Here is a 16,254-nt window from a genome sequence, read left to right on the forward strand (position 1 = left end):
TGAGAGTGCATGTTATCTTTTTCATTTCATTCGTTCTCTCAAGTTAGTAGAGAATCTGGCCATGATACCTATTCCAGTCAGGGCATCTTATTCACAGGATGTGATCTTGTCCGTGTGCACTCAGTGAGAGGAGCCCTGAAGTAAGTTCTTCGCCATTGCATCTCCCTGTGCATCCCTCCAGTTTTCTTGCTTGGGCTGCGCTTTTGAACAGTCTTTATTTTTTTGGACAGCATCGAGAGCTTGTGTGACAGGTGATTCTTATGTGTTCTTTACTTGTGTCATTTAGGTGCATGTAAGCACCTCGGATTTCTTTTTGATATTGTATTAGGTGCTAATCATCATCCTTCCTTCCTGATCGTCTCTCGTCTAGAACTGGGTAACTTGGTGTTGACATAACCATGTCTAACTCACTTCTGACTTAAAAATTACAGGAAATTGATATGAACTGGGTTGTGATAGACATACTCTGCACAAGTCAGAACAAATTCTATCAGAATTTGGGTATTTCTGTGTCCAAACTCAAATATCTGTCTCTAAAACCTATGACAAGATTATTTGGAGCTCTGCATACAGTTTTGATCAATTGTTTAATCATTTTTATGCTGCACTGGAAGTCTGCTTTCATTGTCATTGTGTGGAGTATTATTTGTTTCAAGTTAAGTTGTCTACATGAACTGTCTCTCAAAGGGATTTACTTTCCAGGGAGTAGTGTTGGGATGTGTACTCTATCTGCCATTCTCATTGCTGTCTACTTTCTCTTCTCTCCTTGTACTCCACTATGTCTCTGATTGCAAGATGCTGAGATGCATGTGCCAGCAAGGGGGGTGAGCATAAGCCTTTGGCTGGACAAAAGTATTCCACAGTCCTGAGTGCCTGTGGCAAAGTCACCTAGAATTAATTGTGAGGAAATGGTTAAAATTGAAAACAAAGCTTTGAATCTGAAGAATTCAGCTTTTTTTTTTTAAATCTAGTGAAACTTTTTTTTCAAGTATAAGAATATGTGCATTTCCCTGTTCTTTAAATACTTCTCACCCTCAAACTTTTGGGTTGCTCTCCCCATAGTGTAATACATAGCGTAGTCATTACTGGGAAAAAGAAAAATAAATAAAAAAAACCAACAACAGAGGCTTGCTAAATTTTCCCATTTAAACTGAATTAAATAGATTAGCTTGTAACATTGTTTTCAGAGAGGTGACTGTCAATAACAGTGTATGGATACTTTGGCAGACCTGCTTTGTATGCTTTTTTATAGGCTCTTTAAAAATCACACAATTACTTTTTTACAGATAGCAGATCAGATGTTCTTTCATAGTGATTATCGGCCCCTTATCCGTGATGCCAACAATTTTGTCCTGGATGAGCAGACACAGCAGGCTCCACACCTGATGCCTCCCCCATTTTTGGTTGATGTGGATGGCAACCCTCATCCTGCAAGGTACCAAAGACTAGTTCCTGGTCGAGAGAACTGCAGGGAGGAGCAGCTTATTCCTCAGATGGGAGTGACATCTTCAGGTATGGAAGAATCCAGTGCAGTATACAGTATTCCTGCTACCTCCAGGTGTTCTCCCCCTTCCTTCTCACTTGTGCTTGTGCTTTTTCCTTCATCCTTAATAGTAAGAGTTCATATAGCATTTAAGAGTTGTGTAGCTTGGGAGTTGCTATATAGGAGCAACTGCATTGTGCTTGTGAAAGCTTATGTACTGTCCTCATTCAAGTTAGTACTAGCTAACACCACAGATACTTAGAGCTCATAATTTCTTTATTGAAATGGTTTAAGGTGCTGAGTGAGCTTTCAGTTGATCTTTTGTGGGTAAGACTTCCACTTGAGAGAACCTAGGAAACAAACTGATGAGATAACAGCTGCAAGAAGAGGAAAGTGGGTGGACACCTGACACCTCCTACCAAACCTTCCTCTTCTTGAAGAATTTCATTCAACTTAAGCTTTTTTTTAACTGATTGTTCAGTTAAATATCTCTCAAGATGCAATGAAGATACAAAAACCTGGGTCATCTTGATCCTGCCCCCACAAAATTTAGTGGAGTAATATTAAGAAAAATATCTGATTTAAAAAATGAGACTCTCAACGTATATATTAGCCCATACTTAAACATGTGATTATATACTGTACTTACAAATTTCAAGGCTAAGATGTAGCTAGTGAGTTTGTAGCTCCTGGGGAGGAAAAAAAAAAGAAAAATTTGTGACTTTCTCTTGCTATTTTACTTCACAGGATTGAATCAAGTTCTTAGTCAACAAGCAAATCAAGAAGTTAGTCCATTGGATAGCATGATTCAAAGACTTCAGCAAGAACAGGATCAGAGACGTTCTGGGGAGGCAGGAACTAGCAGTACCAGCCGGATAAGCAGAGGTAAATTACTGACTCCTTTTTGTTTTGTTTTTCTTATTTAAACAGCTAACAGTTTGGAAAACGTAAGTCACATATTATTGTGTATGAGGTGCATTTTATTGAACTACTAGAAGGGAAATTTGGAGCCATAGAAAATAGTACAACTTTCCCATCCTTTTTTGTCTTTCACAAAAAAAGAATTCTTAACCTCAAAATTGTTAGCATTACAAAGTTGTAATAGCTGCTGTGCCCTCCCAAGGAATTTGCAGCAACTGTGTTCCCTTAGCAATTAAAAACTATGCTCCTGTTTAGTCTGGAGTTGGCCAGCTACTTGGTGGGGAATCTGAATTGGTGAGAAATAACCAAAGAAAAAGGAAGATAGAGATAAGGAAAGAGCTTTTTGTTTCTCCGTATAACTATTTCACATTCCAATGTCTAGCAGTAGGTTTCGCAGTAAACTTCAATTCCAAAGAATTCATTGTAGTAAACCCACCTGAGTGAGTGGGTTTGCCAGCAGAGCTAAAGTATGCAGAAAGATTTGGAAACATGTTTAATTTCTTTTTTTAGCATAGGTGCTTGAAGTATCGTGTTTTTTGTGTTTTTCTTTTTTGTTTCTTTTGATTATTTTAATTTCTTGTTGGCAAAATTTACAGCTTCAATTCCTAATAATTTCCAGTGTCATAGCTTCAATTTTTTTAGAAGGTAGTGAACTTTGTATTTAAGGAATATCCAGATTAAGTAAAATAGCTCAGCATATCACAAAATGGATCTGCAGTGCAGCAGCAAGAATCGGCTTTTTGTAAATGTTTTCAGAAGCACTTTTAAAGAACAGTGAATCTGTGAAATAATTTGTTTTACTTCAGAGTATTGATGGTTTCAGCTGCTCTTCAATATGAATTTTTAAACAGTACTGCGGCTCCATAGATTTGTAAGAAGTTTGAGTTTCGAAACTACAGAGGTTATTGCAACTGTTCTATTCAATTAATATTTTCTTTCTTCTGAAATAATAGAGTTTTTTTTCTTTCATTTTGCATTTAGAATTGTAGGTCTAATACAGCTATGACTTTTGGACTTTTCAGGCTCTATAAGCTCTACCTCAGAAGTGCACTCACCACCAAATATCGGGCTGCGGCGCAGCGGGCAGATTGAAGGTGTGCGCCAGATGCACAGCAACGCGCCGAGAAGTGAAATCGCCACGGAGCGGGACCTGGTGGCCTGGAGTCGAAGGGTTGTCGTGCCTGAGCTTTCTTCTGGAGTAGCTAGGTAAACAGAGGCCTTCCAAATTTGCAGTGGATTTTAGTTTGGTAAATTTAATTGAACTGCTTTGGGATGCGTGTTGCTACAGTTCGTATTTTGTGGTACTTAGCTGCTCAGTGGTCTCATTATTAACATCGGTTTCAGTGTGAAATCATCTGTTGTTTCCATGACATTTGAAAGGCTTGGAATTACCAAAGCATCATGCTGATGGAGCATGTGAGAGAGCAGCTCAGCTGGTATATGCATTGGGATCTAACTGCTGCTTTTAGCATAAGAGATTATGGTGATTTGATGGCATCAGTCCCTGGCATTTTGTAGCCTTCACAGAAGGCTGATGGCATTGACCTAATCCAGCAAGTGCCTAAGATGAAATTCCAAACCTCTCTGTGGTACTTTTATTTCTTTTAGTAATAGACTCTTGTGACAAATGCATTCCTGAGTGTGGCAAGTAGGGATTTTTTGTTTTACTGATGAAAGTAAACTGCTCTAGCTTTCTGAAATACAGTTGTAATTATTAACTATCCAAATGCTTTTTGAATGTTTAAAATTTTAAAAAAATCTTTTGATTAACTGGTGCCCCGAGTCACTGTGCTGCTGTAAAGACGCAGGTTTCCTTTGAATTTAGAAACTGCTATCCCATAAATGGCTAAGAAACAGCACTTTTCAGTCATGTTTTTTAGCCTTGTGTTTTTCAGATATTGTGTGGCCATTTCTCCTGAATCTTGATTTTGAATTGAGAATCATAGATTTGGAGATAGTTAAGTCAGACAGATATCCTTTAAACACAACATAGCAGGTATTCAGTACTTGCCATTTTAAATTTTACTATGTTCAGAAAGGATGACTTTGAACCTGAATTCTGACTACTACTACTCAAAGAATATTAAAAGCACTGAACATTTGTTCCATGGCTGGAAGAGTTATTCTCTGCTGTAGTATTTTGCTTTGAAGTTAACATCTCAATTTTCTTTTTCCAGTAGGCAAGAAGAATGGCGAACAGCAAAGGGAGAAGAAGAAATAAGGGTTTATCGATCAGAAGAGAAGAGGAAGCATGTAATAAGTCACGTTCAAAGAGAAAACAAAATACCTACTTTCTCTAAGGTAAATAGCCACTTGTACTTTATTATTGCAAGAGCCATAATATTTAGTTCGGTGTATTTAGGTCACATGAGTTTACATTATTTTTCTCGTTTCCAAATGAGGATTTTTTTTTTCATAAATTCAAAAAGCAGGAACACAGAAATATATGTTTACCTTCCCAGAATGAGGCTGTTTGTTGATATTTAACTATATTCTAAGTAAGCAACTGAGATTGCTTTTAGAAGTCCTTAAGTGAGAAGACCTGTAAGTCTGGTATTGGAGACTGTTGGAAGATTGCTGTTGGGAATATGTCCTGTTGACCAATACATCCTGCTACTCTTTTTTAGTATTTGATGTAAAGCATTCTGTGGAAAGGTTTGATTAAAACTTAAGTCAGAGTCTTTAATTTGAATAAATTTAAGCACATAACCCATAACGAATAAAGAATCAGGTATTTTCTACCATGGTACCCTCAGAATTATGGTGCTGTTTTGTATGGGATTTTGCAAGCCATGTATTTTACTAGAGCCACCAGTACTTTTCTCAGAGGAAACAGAGGACTGAATAGATGAAAACCATAGGGAAAAGTGATTTGTATTAAAAATCAAACTTGTCATCATAATTGACTTGGTGTTCTTATATAACTTTTACGCATTTGTAATTATAAATTAGGGTTATTGGTGCATCTCGTGATTCTCTGTTCTTTCCTAGCTACACTTACCAAATTTTGCAATTAAAGTCGTAAATGTTAAAGAACCTGTAAAGGAGAAGTGTTTGGTTTTTTTGTTTGTTTGTTTTGCTTGTTTGTTTGTTTTTTAATAACTTGGTAAAAATGAATTGCTTTGGGTGTTGTAGTACTATTACAGTGCTATAGATGATAAAGTTTCACCCTTAACTTAAAGGGTGAAGATTAATAAAACACTTGCCTGCAAATTATCCTTTGAAAATAGTAAAAATCACTTTGGGGTTCAAAAGTAAAAAGCAAAAATATTTTTCAAAAGAAATTAAACAAGTATAAGAAAGACTCTGCAACTCCTAGTTTTGTCAGAGTAACATAATTAATACAGAGTAATTTAACTGTACCATATATTACTCACTTATTGGGAAAAGAAAAGGACAGAGATTGAAAGCAGCTTGAAAATAAGTAAAATTCAGATGCTGAGTTTCACTCCTGTAATTTTTTTTAATAATGATGAATGGATTTGAAATGCAATAAAAAGAAGTAGATTGATGAGATGAACATGTTTCTACAGTTACTAAACTTAATTTATATGTTTCATTTTGCTTCCTTTTGTCATTCAATCAAAGTAAAGTTTTCAGCAAAAGTAAGGGTAATTCTTCTTGCCCAGTATCCTCTAGTAATTTTTCTTTCTTTTTTTTTTTTTTTCTTAAATGAATCTCATTCAAATTCTGTGCGTTGTTATCTGCAGAAATCTTGTGGTAATTTTAGTGCTGCAGTCTGTGTTAAGTGCATTTACACAAGATCAAGTTTTTTTTTTTTTTTTTTTTTTTTTTTGTGTGTGTGTGTGTGTGTGTGTGTGTCTGGTATCTACCAGGCTTTGGACATAGCAGTAAGCCCTTTGTCCTTCAAGGTTTGGACGCAGCCATAATAAGCCCTATTAATGGATTGCAAGGGTGTCTTAGTGATAACTCTTACCTTCTCTTGGGAATAACAGAAGATAACCTCAAAAAATTCAATTTTTAAGCAAGTTTTATTTCTTAACCTGAGGGGATGTGTTTCGGTGCTTATTTCTAGGCTTTTGTTAAATATACTTGGACAGTTGCACTGCTTGAGTTTTTTTTTTTTTTTTTCCTTCCTTCTCTCTAGCTACCACATGCAGTCAAATGATCCTTCCTGCCTTATGCATTCCTACCAGCTTACTCTTGAATTTCTAATTGGGCTATAGTTTTCCTAAAATACCACTAGGGCATAAAAATAGCAGAGCAGATGAGCTGGCACTGTAGTCCAGCATCTTGTTTTTAGCAATTACTTGTATTACATATTTGAAAAAAGAAATTCATAATGGATGACTTTAAAATACTCCTTCTGGAGAAGAAAATGCTAGTGTCCATAATTTAAAGGTTTCACTGGATGCTTTTGAATCCTAACTTTTCTTTATATGTATCTATGTCCTTAAAATCGTGCAGAGCAAAAGCTTGCTCAATTTCATGTATTGATCCAGATGAGAATGTGCCCTTCATTTTTCTCAGGAAAGAAATCTGATACTTTTCCTTTGCTTATTCTTTGTTAAATCTATCACTTCTTGGAACACTCAGATTTATGGAGAAGTATATTGGCAGGGAAAATCTCTTGAGAAAGATCTCAGAGGGACTAAGAAATAAGTAGATATCAAATAGGCTTTTAATACGCTAAACAAATTTACAAAAAGGATGCTTGGTCCTAAGCAGTTAAATGTCAATTAGCTACAGCACTCAGATTTTCCCAATTTTTTTGTTTCCCTGATTAACATAAGCGCATTTTTTGCCCAGTAATTTCTGAGCATTTGGAATGGTGAATTAGAATTGTTGTCCCCTTTTTTAGTCAGAAAATTATATACAGACCTTTGGAAGAGAAGGCTGATTCCAGGCCAGAAAACTATCTTTTTTTGTATTTTTTTTTTAAATACAGATTAGTAACATAGTTAGAGAAACATTTTCCTTGCTGTTCTTTATACTGGCTCTATGGCTTTACATAAATATTATTTGTAGTAGGTTATAGATAGAAATGGAAAGTAATGTATAATTTTTTCAGAATAATACAGTACAGTACAATACATTACAGTAATAACTGTTTTATGTACTAGCAGGTTGGAGGATTTCTTAAATTGTCTTCTGGGGAGAGCTCACAGTTGTTGAAGAATACTTAATTTAGGATAGAGGTATTTACTAAAGATATCGCTAATACTTTTTTTTTTCTTTTTTTTTCCCCTGGAGAGAGATACTTTTGTGTCTCCAGGAAAAAATACAAAAATCATTAAAGACAAATTTAGAGAAAAATGGTGGGCTGACGAATTTGAATAGTGTGTCCAGTCAAGAATTAAAGCACTTACGTAGGCCCCCTGACAAACTGATGAACAGAAAGCATAATGTTGTAAAGGCATATGCAGAGCTTTACAGAGATTTTCCTGTCTTGGTCCTAAGGAGGTTGTAGGTATTTGTTGATGGTCACGTTCTGGTGCTGGGCATGTGTTTGTGAGCCAGCCCTATTTAACTTACTCGTATAGACTGATCCCCACTGCCTTCGCAAAAGAGGGACGATTTTCAGCTTTTGAATAGAAACAGCGGGTGAAAAAACAGTGTGAAATTATTATAGCCAGAGGTCTTCAAAATTCCTACAACCCCGTGTGAAAGTAAAGCTTTGCTACCTGGTGTTACGGATAGGTGAATATAGTGTTCAAAGTGGGAGGTTGTCGGGACACCACTGAGAGTGTCCACTGACTCCACGGCTCTTTCATAAATGGCATTAAAGTCCCTCTGGCTGGGCCCGGGTGACCTGTTTATACCTATCACTGTAAAATGCGGGAAACGTCACCATTCTCATTCCTCAGAAAAACTCTTCTGGCAGCAGCTGTAGTTTCTAATGTGTCATAGATGAACTCTAGTATTGAATGGAAGCCTTGGATGTGATACAGACTTGTCAGCGTATACGTGGTGACTGTTCATTATAGTATACAAAGTAAGTTATGGTTGAACCTCAAATCCATGATGATCTTGGCTCTATTTTTAAGCCTCCCTGTAGAGTCCAATCTCTTCAAGCTCTTTCTCTATGATACATGTTGTAAAAAGTAGACTATCAGCTGAGCTTTTGTTAGTCATTGTTGCAAATCTTAGCGCTTCCATTTTAGCTAGAAAAAGCCTGTGATGACTTCTCCTTCTAGTTAGACCTTCACACACGCATGTGCACATGCATCACCAAATACAGCAATAAGAATTTGCCCAACTGGGGGGTTTTCAAAAGGTTTCGGCAATGCTGTGTTGAGTAGGAGTGATATTTAATACATTTTTGTCAGAATGTATAATAAATATGCCTTATGGGCCCCCTTCATTATTTGCAATGACCTACTGATTTTTTTCTTTTGGTACTAGATCATTCCCAAACAGCTTGTTCCGGTTTTGATAGGTGCTTCCATAAAGGAATGGTTATTTATTTATTGATTTGATTGATTTTTGTCAACCTCTGAACTGCCAAAAGAGAAGAACTCTTTCCAAAACAAAAAAGCAATACAAAGCATGTCTGTTTCTCAGGCATCCAGTATAAATATGGAAAAGGGGACCCTAGCACCCGGTCAAGGAATCTCGCCTCTAGATAGAAATGGGGATGTAAACTTTTAGAGATTTTTATTTCCAGCGAGATAAGGCAGATGAGCTTGTCTGGTATCATGTAGCTTCTGCAAAATGTATCCGTATTAATATAAAGAGTATTGGACTCCTTTGTTTCATTGGACCTGTGTGATCCCATTTCTGCTGTCCTTGCTCTTTGTGTGCTGGTTCGTGATGCTAACGAGTATCTGGCCGAGTGTACAGTAGTTATTGGCAGTTAATGCTCTGGGAAAGCAGAAAAGTAAGTTGCTCTAGTGTTGACTCGTGTGACCTGCCCTGCAGCTTCAGCAGTGAGTCTCCAGAGCCTGACAAAAATTAGCCCCCCTCTGAAAGCTGGGGGCAGGATGGGCTGTGTGGTGGCAGCCTTGGAGCTGCCTCGCCACTGTGCTGAGGTTAGAGCAACCGGGGGAGATGCGGTACGTACTGCCAGCTTGAATCCCACCGAGGAATGGCCCGGGCTTCCAAAGGTTGTTTGTCTCCAGCCACCGGCGTCCAAGTGCTAAGAGACTAGTAGGAGTTGCCTGCAAGTATGATATTCCATATATTGGAGTGTTGTCTGTCTGGTCTTCTGGTCATATAGTGGTCAATATTTTTGAGCTGGAAATTTAGGCAAAATTGTATCCCATGTATGCTGTGTCATTTCCATGTGATACTCCATGTAGTTGGTGTGTATCACATTGTCATTTTATAGTAGTAGAGGGGGAAATTTTGAACTTGGTTGTGTGTTTTGCATCTATAAAAAGGCACTATTCTAAAATCCTAGTGCTGCAGCAACTGTGTGAATTTTTGTAGCATAAAAGAGCACTAAGTACTACATATAAGTTATGTAGCAGCTTGGTTTGCTTATGATGTACAGTTGGAGCATAAGCTAAACAGAGCTTTCCCAAAGTTCAAAACACCAGTAAACTCTGTCTTGCAAAGGCTTATAAACTTCTACTGGGAAATTTGTCTTATCCTGCCCTCTTGAGTATAATTCACATTTGCTCTGAGCTATTTTTATTAGTATAGTTTTGAGCTGTTACAAGTTTTTACAGTTAACTGTATGTGTCTCTTGTACTGGAAAGAAGAAAGAATTTTAATAACTCTGGATAAGAACTTCATACTACATCTGTACAGAAAGATTCTTTTTCCTTTTTTTTTTTTTTTTTTTTTCAGAATGTACTGAACTGCTTGGTGCTCACATTAAGCTGTTTTCCACTGCTGCTGTCTAGTTTTAGACTTGTGGCCTTGTTTTGAATTTCCTAACATTAGCACTTGTATCTTTTTTGCTACTGCAGAAATTGCCTCTTGGAGTGCTATCCTGAAATAGGATGCTACTCAAAAGTGACCTCTTGACTTTTGTGTTTTTGCAGAACCATTCGCATGATCATTTGCTAGATACTAGTGAATCAAAAAAGCAGCAAGCCAACCAGCACAACTATCGCACCAGATACGCAGCAGAAGAACCTGCGAGGCCTGCGGAAGAGTTAGAAAATGGACACAGTTCCTCAGATGTAAGATTCTCACTCATGAGGTGGTGCTGTAGCTTCTGTTTCTGTCTGTTAAGGCTCCCTTTTCAGCTGATCAAATGCTATTTCTAGCAGAAATTTCACATTTGTTTTTGTTGTGGGTTTTCTTTCACTTTTTTAAAAATAGATTAAGTTTTCCCATATGGTGCTTATGTCTTTAGCTTTGGCTTAAAGCGTATTGTCAGAAATTTCACAACACTCATTTTTAAGAACATTTTCCCAGGTAAATGTTTTTGATGTTAAAACTCACCTGTGTTTGTGAGCCTAATTGATACGGCAAATATGTTTGAATTTGAGTGGAAGTGATGGTAAATAGTGTTAATCTCAGGATTAAAGACTTGCCCATAAAAAGCCTATTAAAGTAGCAAGTTTGAATAAATTATTTTTTTTGTCAACTACACAGTGTGTCAAGTCTGGTAAAAGTAAAACTACTTAAAGGAGACAATATTTAATAGAAAAAGTAAATTTACTTCCTGAATGCAAAATGCAAACCTTAACCAACCCATATATTTATGTAACTTCATTAAATTCAAAGCTAAAAAGACAATTTATAGAAAACTGTGTGTGTAAAATATAGGACATGATATATGGTGGATAGCTATCATATATCAACATTCTGATTTTTCATTTGAGATGGGAAGGAAAAATGGGGTGTGCTTGTGTACTCGTGCGTACATACACACAGACTAATACAGCATAAAGTGATGGACAGTATTTTAGAGGAAGCGGCATAAAGATTAAGTGACTTAAGGTCATGAGAACTAAGATTTGCTGGAGCTTTTTGAGCTATCAAGAACTGCTCTTAAGACACTGAGAATCAGGCGTAGTAGACCCAAGTCTGCATATATAACTAAAGTAAAATCAATAATAGGAATGTATTTAAGGCTTATCCTGGTTTTTCATTTGATAGAATTTCTGGATCTTTGGAAATACAGGTATTTTTTATTTTGCTTTCATTCAAATAAGTCACCTAAATTGAATATATGCAAATTAAAATGTTTTTTTTTCTTAACAATGCAAAGCATCTCTGATAACATATGCAGAGAGCCTAGAAGACTATTAGTCATATTGTCCTGTGTTACTATTTTTCTGAGGAAAATTCTGCCTTTTTTTAAATCTAATTTAATTTATTATTATTTTTTTAAACCTTAGGAAGGAGAAGCAGTTGTTGCCAGTGGTGGAACATCAGAAGATGATGAAAGAGCATGGCACAGTGATGGCAGCTCTAGGTAAGTTACAGTATATATTGCAGAAAAAAATCCTCCTTGAAAATTTTATAGATCCTTATCTTTTCTGTAAACAGTTAGTTAGGATTAGTAAACACTTGCTGCCTGGACTTTGCAAGTCCCTCTGCTGACTCTTGATTTGAAATTAGAGAGCCAAAGATGGAGACAGTGCAACTCAACCTTAATTTCTTCTTAATAATAAATAAAGTGGATCAAGTGCTACCTCCTTGACCTTAGTATGTTTTTTTAGCTTCTGTTTAAAGGTCTTCAAAATTGGAAGTCCTATGAGCAATATCTAGAATTAAAAATTTTCTTGAACTGGCAAAGTGAACATCAGATTCCTTTTTGGTGATACCAGAAGCTGAGCATCTTACAAAAAATAACTTGAAATGATTCAGTCTTAGTTTATGACTGGTTAAAATATAGTTTGAATATGGGATTTTCGATACTGCTTTTCAATTTTAAAATATTGTAATTGGCTAGAGCATAACTTAACACATTGTGGCATTGGATTATATTATATAAACCATGGTGGTGTGAATTGATTTTAACTTCTGTTTCTTAACTTGCTTTTTTCTTTGACATTCTATCCCTAGTGACTATTCTAGTGATTATTCTGACTGGACAGCAGATGCAGGGATCAACCTGCAACCACCAAAGAAAATCCCTAAACTCAAAACAAAGAAAGCGGAAAGTAGTTCAGAGGATGAAGAAGGACCTGAAAAGCAAAAGAAGCAAATTAAGAAAGAAAGGAAAAAAGGGAATGAGGAGAAAGATGGACCAACAACATCACCAAAGAAGAGGAAACCCAAAGAGAGAAAACAGAAGGTTAGATGTTCTTTGGATATCACTAGATCCTTATTTGTACTGTCATAAAATAATCAGATGACTGTTTCAGTTATGTATACAACTTAATATTATCCAATTTGCTAATGCGTCTTGACTTTTACAAGTAATTAATGTTAATGATAATTGCTGCCTCTTGTAAGTCAGACGATGGATTGCTGTAATGATACCGTTTCAAATTTGAGGTGTTCTACTTAGCACTTTTAATATCCTTACACCATATTTTTTCAGACCAGAAACTTCCATTCTACGGATGTATTGAGTAGTAATGGAATGTGTGTGTATCTTCTCATCTGTGCGGCTTTTAGACTTGCACAGCCATATGCTTTCTTCTCCTAATTCCATGGTGTATGCTGCTTGCAGTGTGCTTAACATAAATAACATCAAGAGGAATTTCTCTTGCTCAGAATTTTGTTGTTTGATTGATTTTGCTTGTTTTCTACCATGGTCGTGTCATTCCTGTTCACTGCGCTGCCTGAAAGTTTTCTGTGGGCTTTTGTTTTTCTTGTTCATTTGTGTGTGTGCATGAAGTGGATGTTTGATTCAGTAAACTTCCTTTTTTCTTTCTTCATAGAGACCATATGTGATATATTTGGTAGATGCTAATGGCTTTCATAAACTTGTAGCTCTGATTTTTGTGGTATCTAAGGAAATAACTGTATCATCTAAGCAACCAAATATCTTACAAAATTAGGAGATCATTAGAATCGCTATTCCAGCATTTTGTCCCACATTAGAATGGAGAAGGTAGGCTGACAAAAAGCTGCTTTAAGATGGAGGTTGCCATAGCATTGGCTAACATGTTAAGTGGCAATCTTTACTCTTTGATTCTTTTTTTTAGTGCTCTTATTAACAGTATCTTGGTATTTATATGGTCTGAAATCAGAAAAAATCTGTTAGGTAGTGTTTTTTTTTGTTGTTTTGTTTTTTTAATGAGTTAAGCTTCTAGTTTAGTCTTTATTATAATAGATAAGACTGGGTGACTGCCTGATATTTCCAAGAGCTGAACTGTGTGAAGTTGTGCATCCATTTCGATCCCAGTTATCTGGATGTAGGAGGTCTTTGATTCCAAAAACATCCTGACCTAATGTGTTTCAGCTGTCTAGAGATGACCTAGTGCATCAGGGCATCTCATGCACAAAGTGCTAGGCTGGAGGGCCTATCAGAAGATCGTTGCCTGTCCCCTAGACAGGGTTGCATAGACCTGTCTTACCTGGCAAGTGCTTGTCATCAAAGTCTCCTGCGGTAGAGCTGCTGCCACCTTCCTGGCAGGTTATTCAGAGAGCTCGTGGGCCTGACTGATGGCAAGTTCCTTCTGTTTCCTGCACCTGAATCAGTGAGGTGCTACCACCGAGGAGCGATGTGTCTGCGGGCTGGCCCATGGAATGGTGGCAACTGAGGAGTAGAAGCAGAGCGTCATGCTTCTCCATAACTGCTACCAAGCTACCCAGAAGAGTGCTTACATTTATATCTATAATTCTTGACCAAAAATCAATTTAATGCAGGATACAAAATGGAAGAAGGCTAGGAGAAGATCAGGGATTTTTTTTTTGCATCGAGGCAGATAAAATAGACTACTTTCATGCATAGATGAAAGATTTTAGGATGGGGTGGTGTGCTTAAAAGATGTAATAAAACTGAGAATGGTTTAGAAGTATAAGTACAGAATGGTTTCTTCCCTTGCTTTCTCTCTATGAGGCATTCAATGTCACAGAGACATCAAGCTCAGAAAAGAACTGCCACTCCAAAAAACCAACCTCCAAAATAACCCAAACCACCTGAACATGGAATTAGTTTGTGGAGCTAAATACTAGTGGAAATTGTAGGGTCTTGGAAGTGATTTGGTAAATTCATTGGGACTAGTGTCTTCCTGATTAAGTGCTATTATTTGAAAGCTTTTCAGTAAGAATTCATATGAGCAATACTTTCCTTTTTACATTATATTTAAGAAATAGCAGTTGTCCTTAATAGTATACTTGCCAAAACAGAGCAATTCCACAAACAATGTTTTTTTTCATACTCTTTTTTTTCTGTGCATTTTCTTCAGAGGCTGCCTGTAGGAGTTTTGGCAGAAAATGGTTTGACACTGGAAGAATGGCTGCCCTCCGCATGGATTACAGATCCTATCCCACGGCGATGCCCATTTGTACCACAGATGGGGGATGAGGTATTGTAGTTTTTCTTCAGTATTCTTGCTTCTTTTAGCATATTCTTGCCTTTTTCGCCTTCGTCCACACACTTTTTCAGAGTAAATACCATTAATTATCAGATACCATTAAATATCATTTATTATCAGAATATTTTGAATTGCCCCTAAAACTTCCATTGATTATGCCAATTTTGCTTTCATTTTAAAAGGGAAGGTTTTTTTCTCAGCACTTTCAGCATTCAAATCTTTCCCATACTTGAAAGGCTTCTGTGCACAGTGCTATATTAGACTGTTTTTATTGCATGCTATTACAGTAACATTCCTTGCTATGCTATGTTCAGCATTACTTTTCTTACAACATGTTTATAGAAACTGTTTTAAGCATGAAATGTTTCATCTAGTGAAATTAGTCCTTAATTTTAGGGAATCTTGTATGCTGAAGAATATGTAAGAAATCTAATAAGAATTTAAGTGTTGTTTGAAATGCTTGTGTTTTGGACAGAAAGACTTCTGTTTGAGAAATAAAACCCTGGAATGATACTACTTATTTTTAGAAAATACTGGAGGAATTGGTACTTCTAAAAAACTATTTTATTCTAGAGAGATTCTTGAATTTCCAACTTCAGAAAGCTCTTGTTATTTTCCTGGCACAAAGAACCACAAGATAAGTTTGTACCAAAAATGGTACAAAAGTCTCACAATACAGTTCCAACAAGGCATGCACCAATCACTATTTGTGAATATACAAAATATGGGTGGTATAGTGAATTTCATGGAGAAATAGTATCAGATAGAAAACAGTCTGAAAAGCAGAGTCTGTGAATGTTTCCCAAGTTCCCTCGGGTTGAAATAGAAGGAAATAGTTGCCTCGTGCTGTAATGAGTAGTCTGTGGGCTCTTGGGGGAGCTGTGCATTTCTGAGGAGCTAAGCAGGGCTCTTCTGTACCTCACATCCTCAGGATGCAGTTAGAGCCATGCAGCCCTTGGTGAGCACGTCTCCTGCTGCAGTGCTGAGCTGCAGCTGCTGTGGCTGTCACCTGAGGCGCCGTGTCGGAGCAGTGGCTGCGTGTGCGGGCAGCTTTGCTTTGCTTTTACCCTTCACGGGTCCCGTTCACAGCACAGCTACACAGAGATTACCTTGGCCTCACTAGCTGAGGTAAGGTGAGAATGTTTCAGGTCAGTGTTAACCTGGAAGAAATGGTTGTGTAAGCCTCTTCTGGAGAGCGTACTGTTCACAGTGTCAAGTCCAAATGAAAACATCTGGTCCCTGGTACCTGTTTTGCGAAGCGGCCAAGGCTTTCCCTGTACCCAGGACCATGTCCTGCAGCGTCTTAGTAAGATAAAGTCCCGTGTTTGGCTTGGCACCCGCTGAATAGCTTGTGCACCGTGTACAAGGAATATTTAAGTAGAATGCAATTTCTTGCAGAAAAAGTTTCATATTGGTAGAAAGGATTTTTCCTGGCCTATACCTAGAAAGTAAGTAGTCAAATACATTTGTAATCAAGCTGCATAGTCTAAAGCC

At 37.1% G+C, this 16,254-nt stretch overlaps 1 protein-coding gene and 1 long non-coding RNA gene across 2 annotated transcripts in view; one reads left to right on the forward strand and one right to left on the reverse strand.

Moving 5' to 3' along the window:
- LOC148595589 (uncharacterized) overlaps positions 1 to 16,254 on the reverse strand; it is a 569,244-nt gene that overhangs the window by 283,695 nt on the left and 269,295 nt on the right. The gene's annotated exons all lie outside the window — the stretch shown is intronic.
- The window catches only part of PHIP (PHIP subunit of CUL4-Ring ligase complex), a 94,828-nt gene that overhangs the window by 55,583 nt on the left and 22,991 nt on the right, over positions 1 to 16,254 (forward strand). Inside the window, exons 17-24 of the mRNA XM_088520297.1 lie at positions 1,287 to 1,512; positions 2,231 to 2,368; positions 3,427 to 3,610; positions 4,582 to 4,705; positions 10,357 to 10,497; positions 11,665 to 11,741; positions 12,335 to 12,566; positions 14,632 to 14,751. Coding sequence (XP_088376423.1) covers positions 1,287 to 1,512; positions 2,231 to 2,368; positions 3,427 to 3,610; positions 4,582 to 4,705; positions 10,357 to 10,497; positions 11,665 to 11,741; positions 12,335 to 12,566; positions 14,632 to 14,751 — 1,242 coding nt within the window. The remainder of the gene's footprint in view (positions 1 to 1,286; positions 1,513 to 2,230; positions 2,369 to 3,426; positions 3,611 to 4,581; positions 4,706 to 10,356; positions 10,498 to 11,664; positions 11,742 to 12,334; positions 12,567 to 14,631; positions 14,752 to 16,254) is intronic.

The sequence above is a fragment of the Tinamus guttatus genome, unplaced genomic scaffold (assembly GCF_059628265.1).
Source record: "Tinamus guttatus ecotype Peru unplaced genomic scaffold, ASM5962826v1 Tinamus_guttatus_pri_ptg000085l, whole genome shotgun sequence".
In the NCBI taxonomy this organism is placed as follows: domain Eukaryota; kingdom Metazoa; phylum Chordata; class Aves; order Tinamiformes; family Tinamidae; genus Tinamus; species Tinamus guttatus.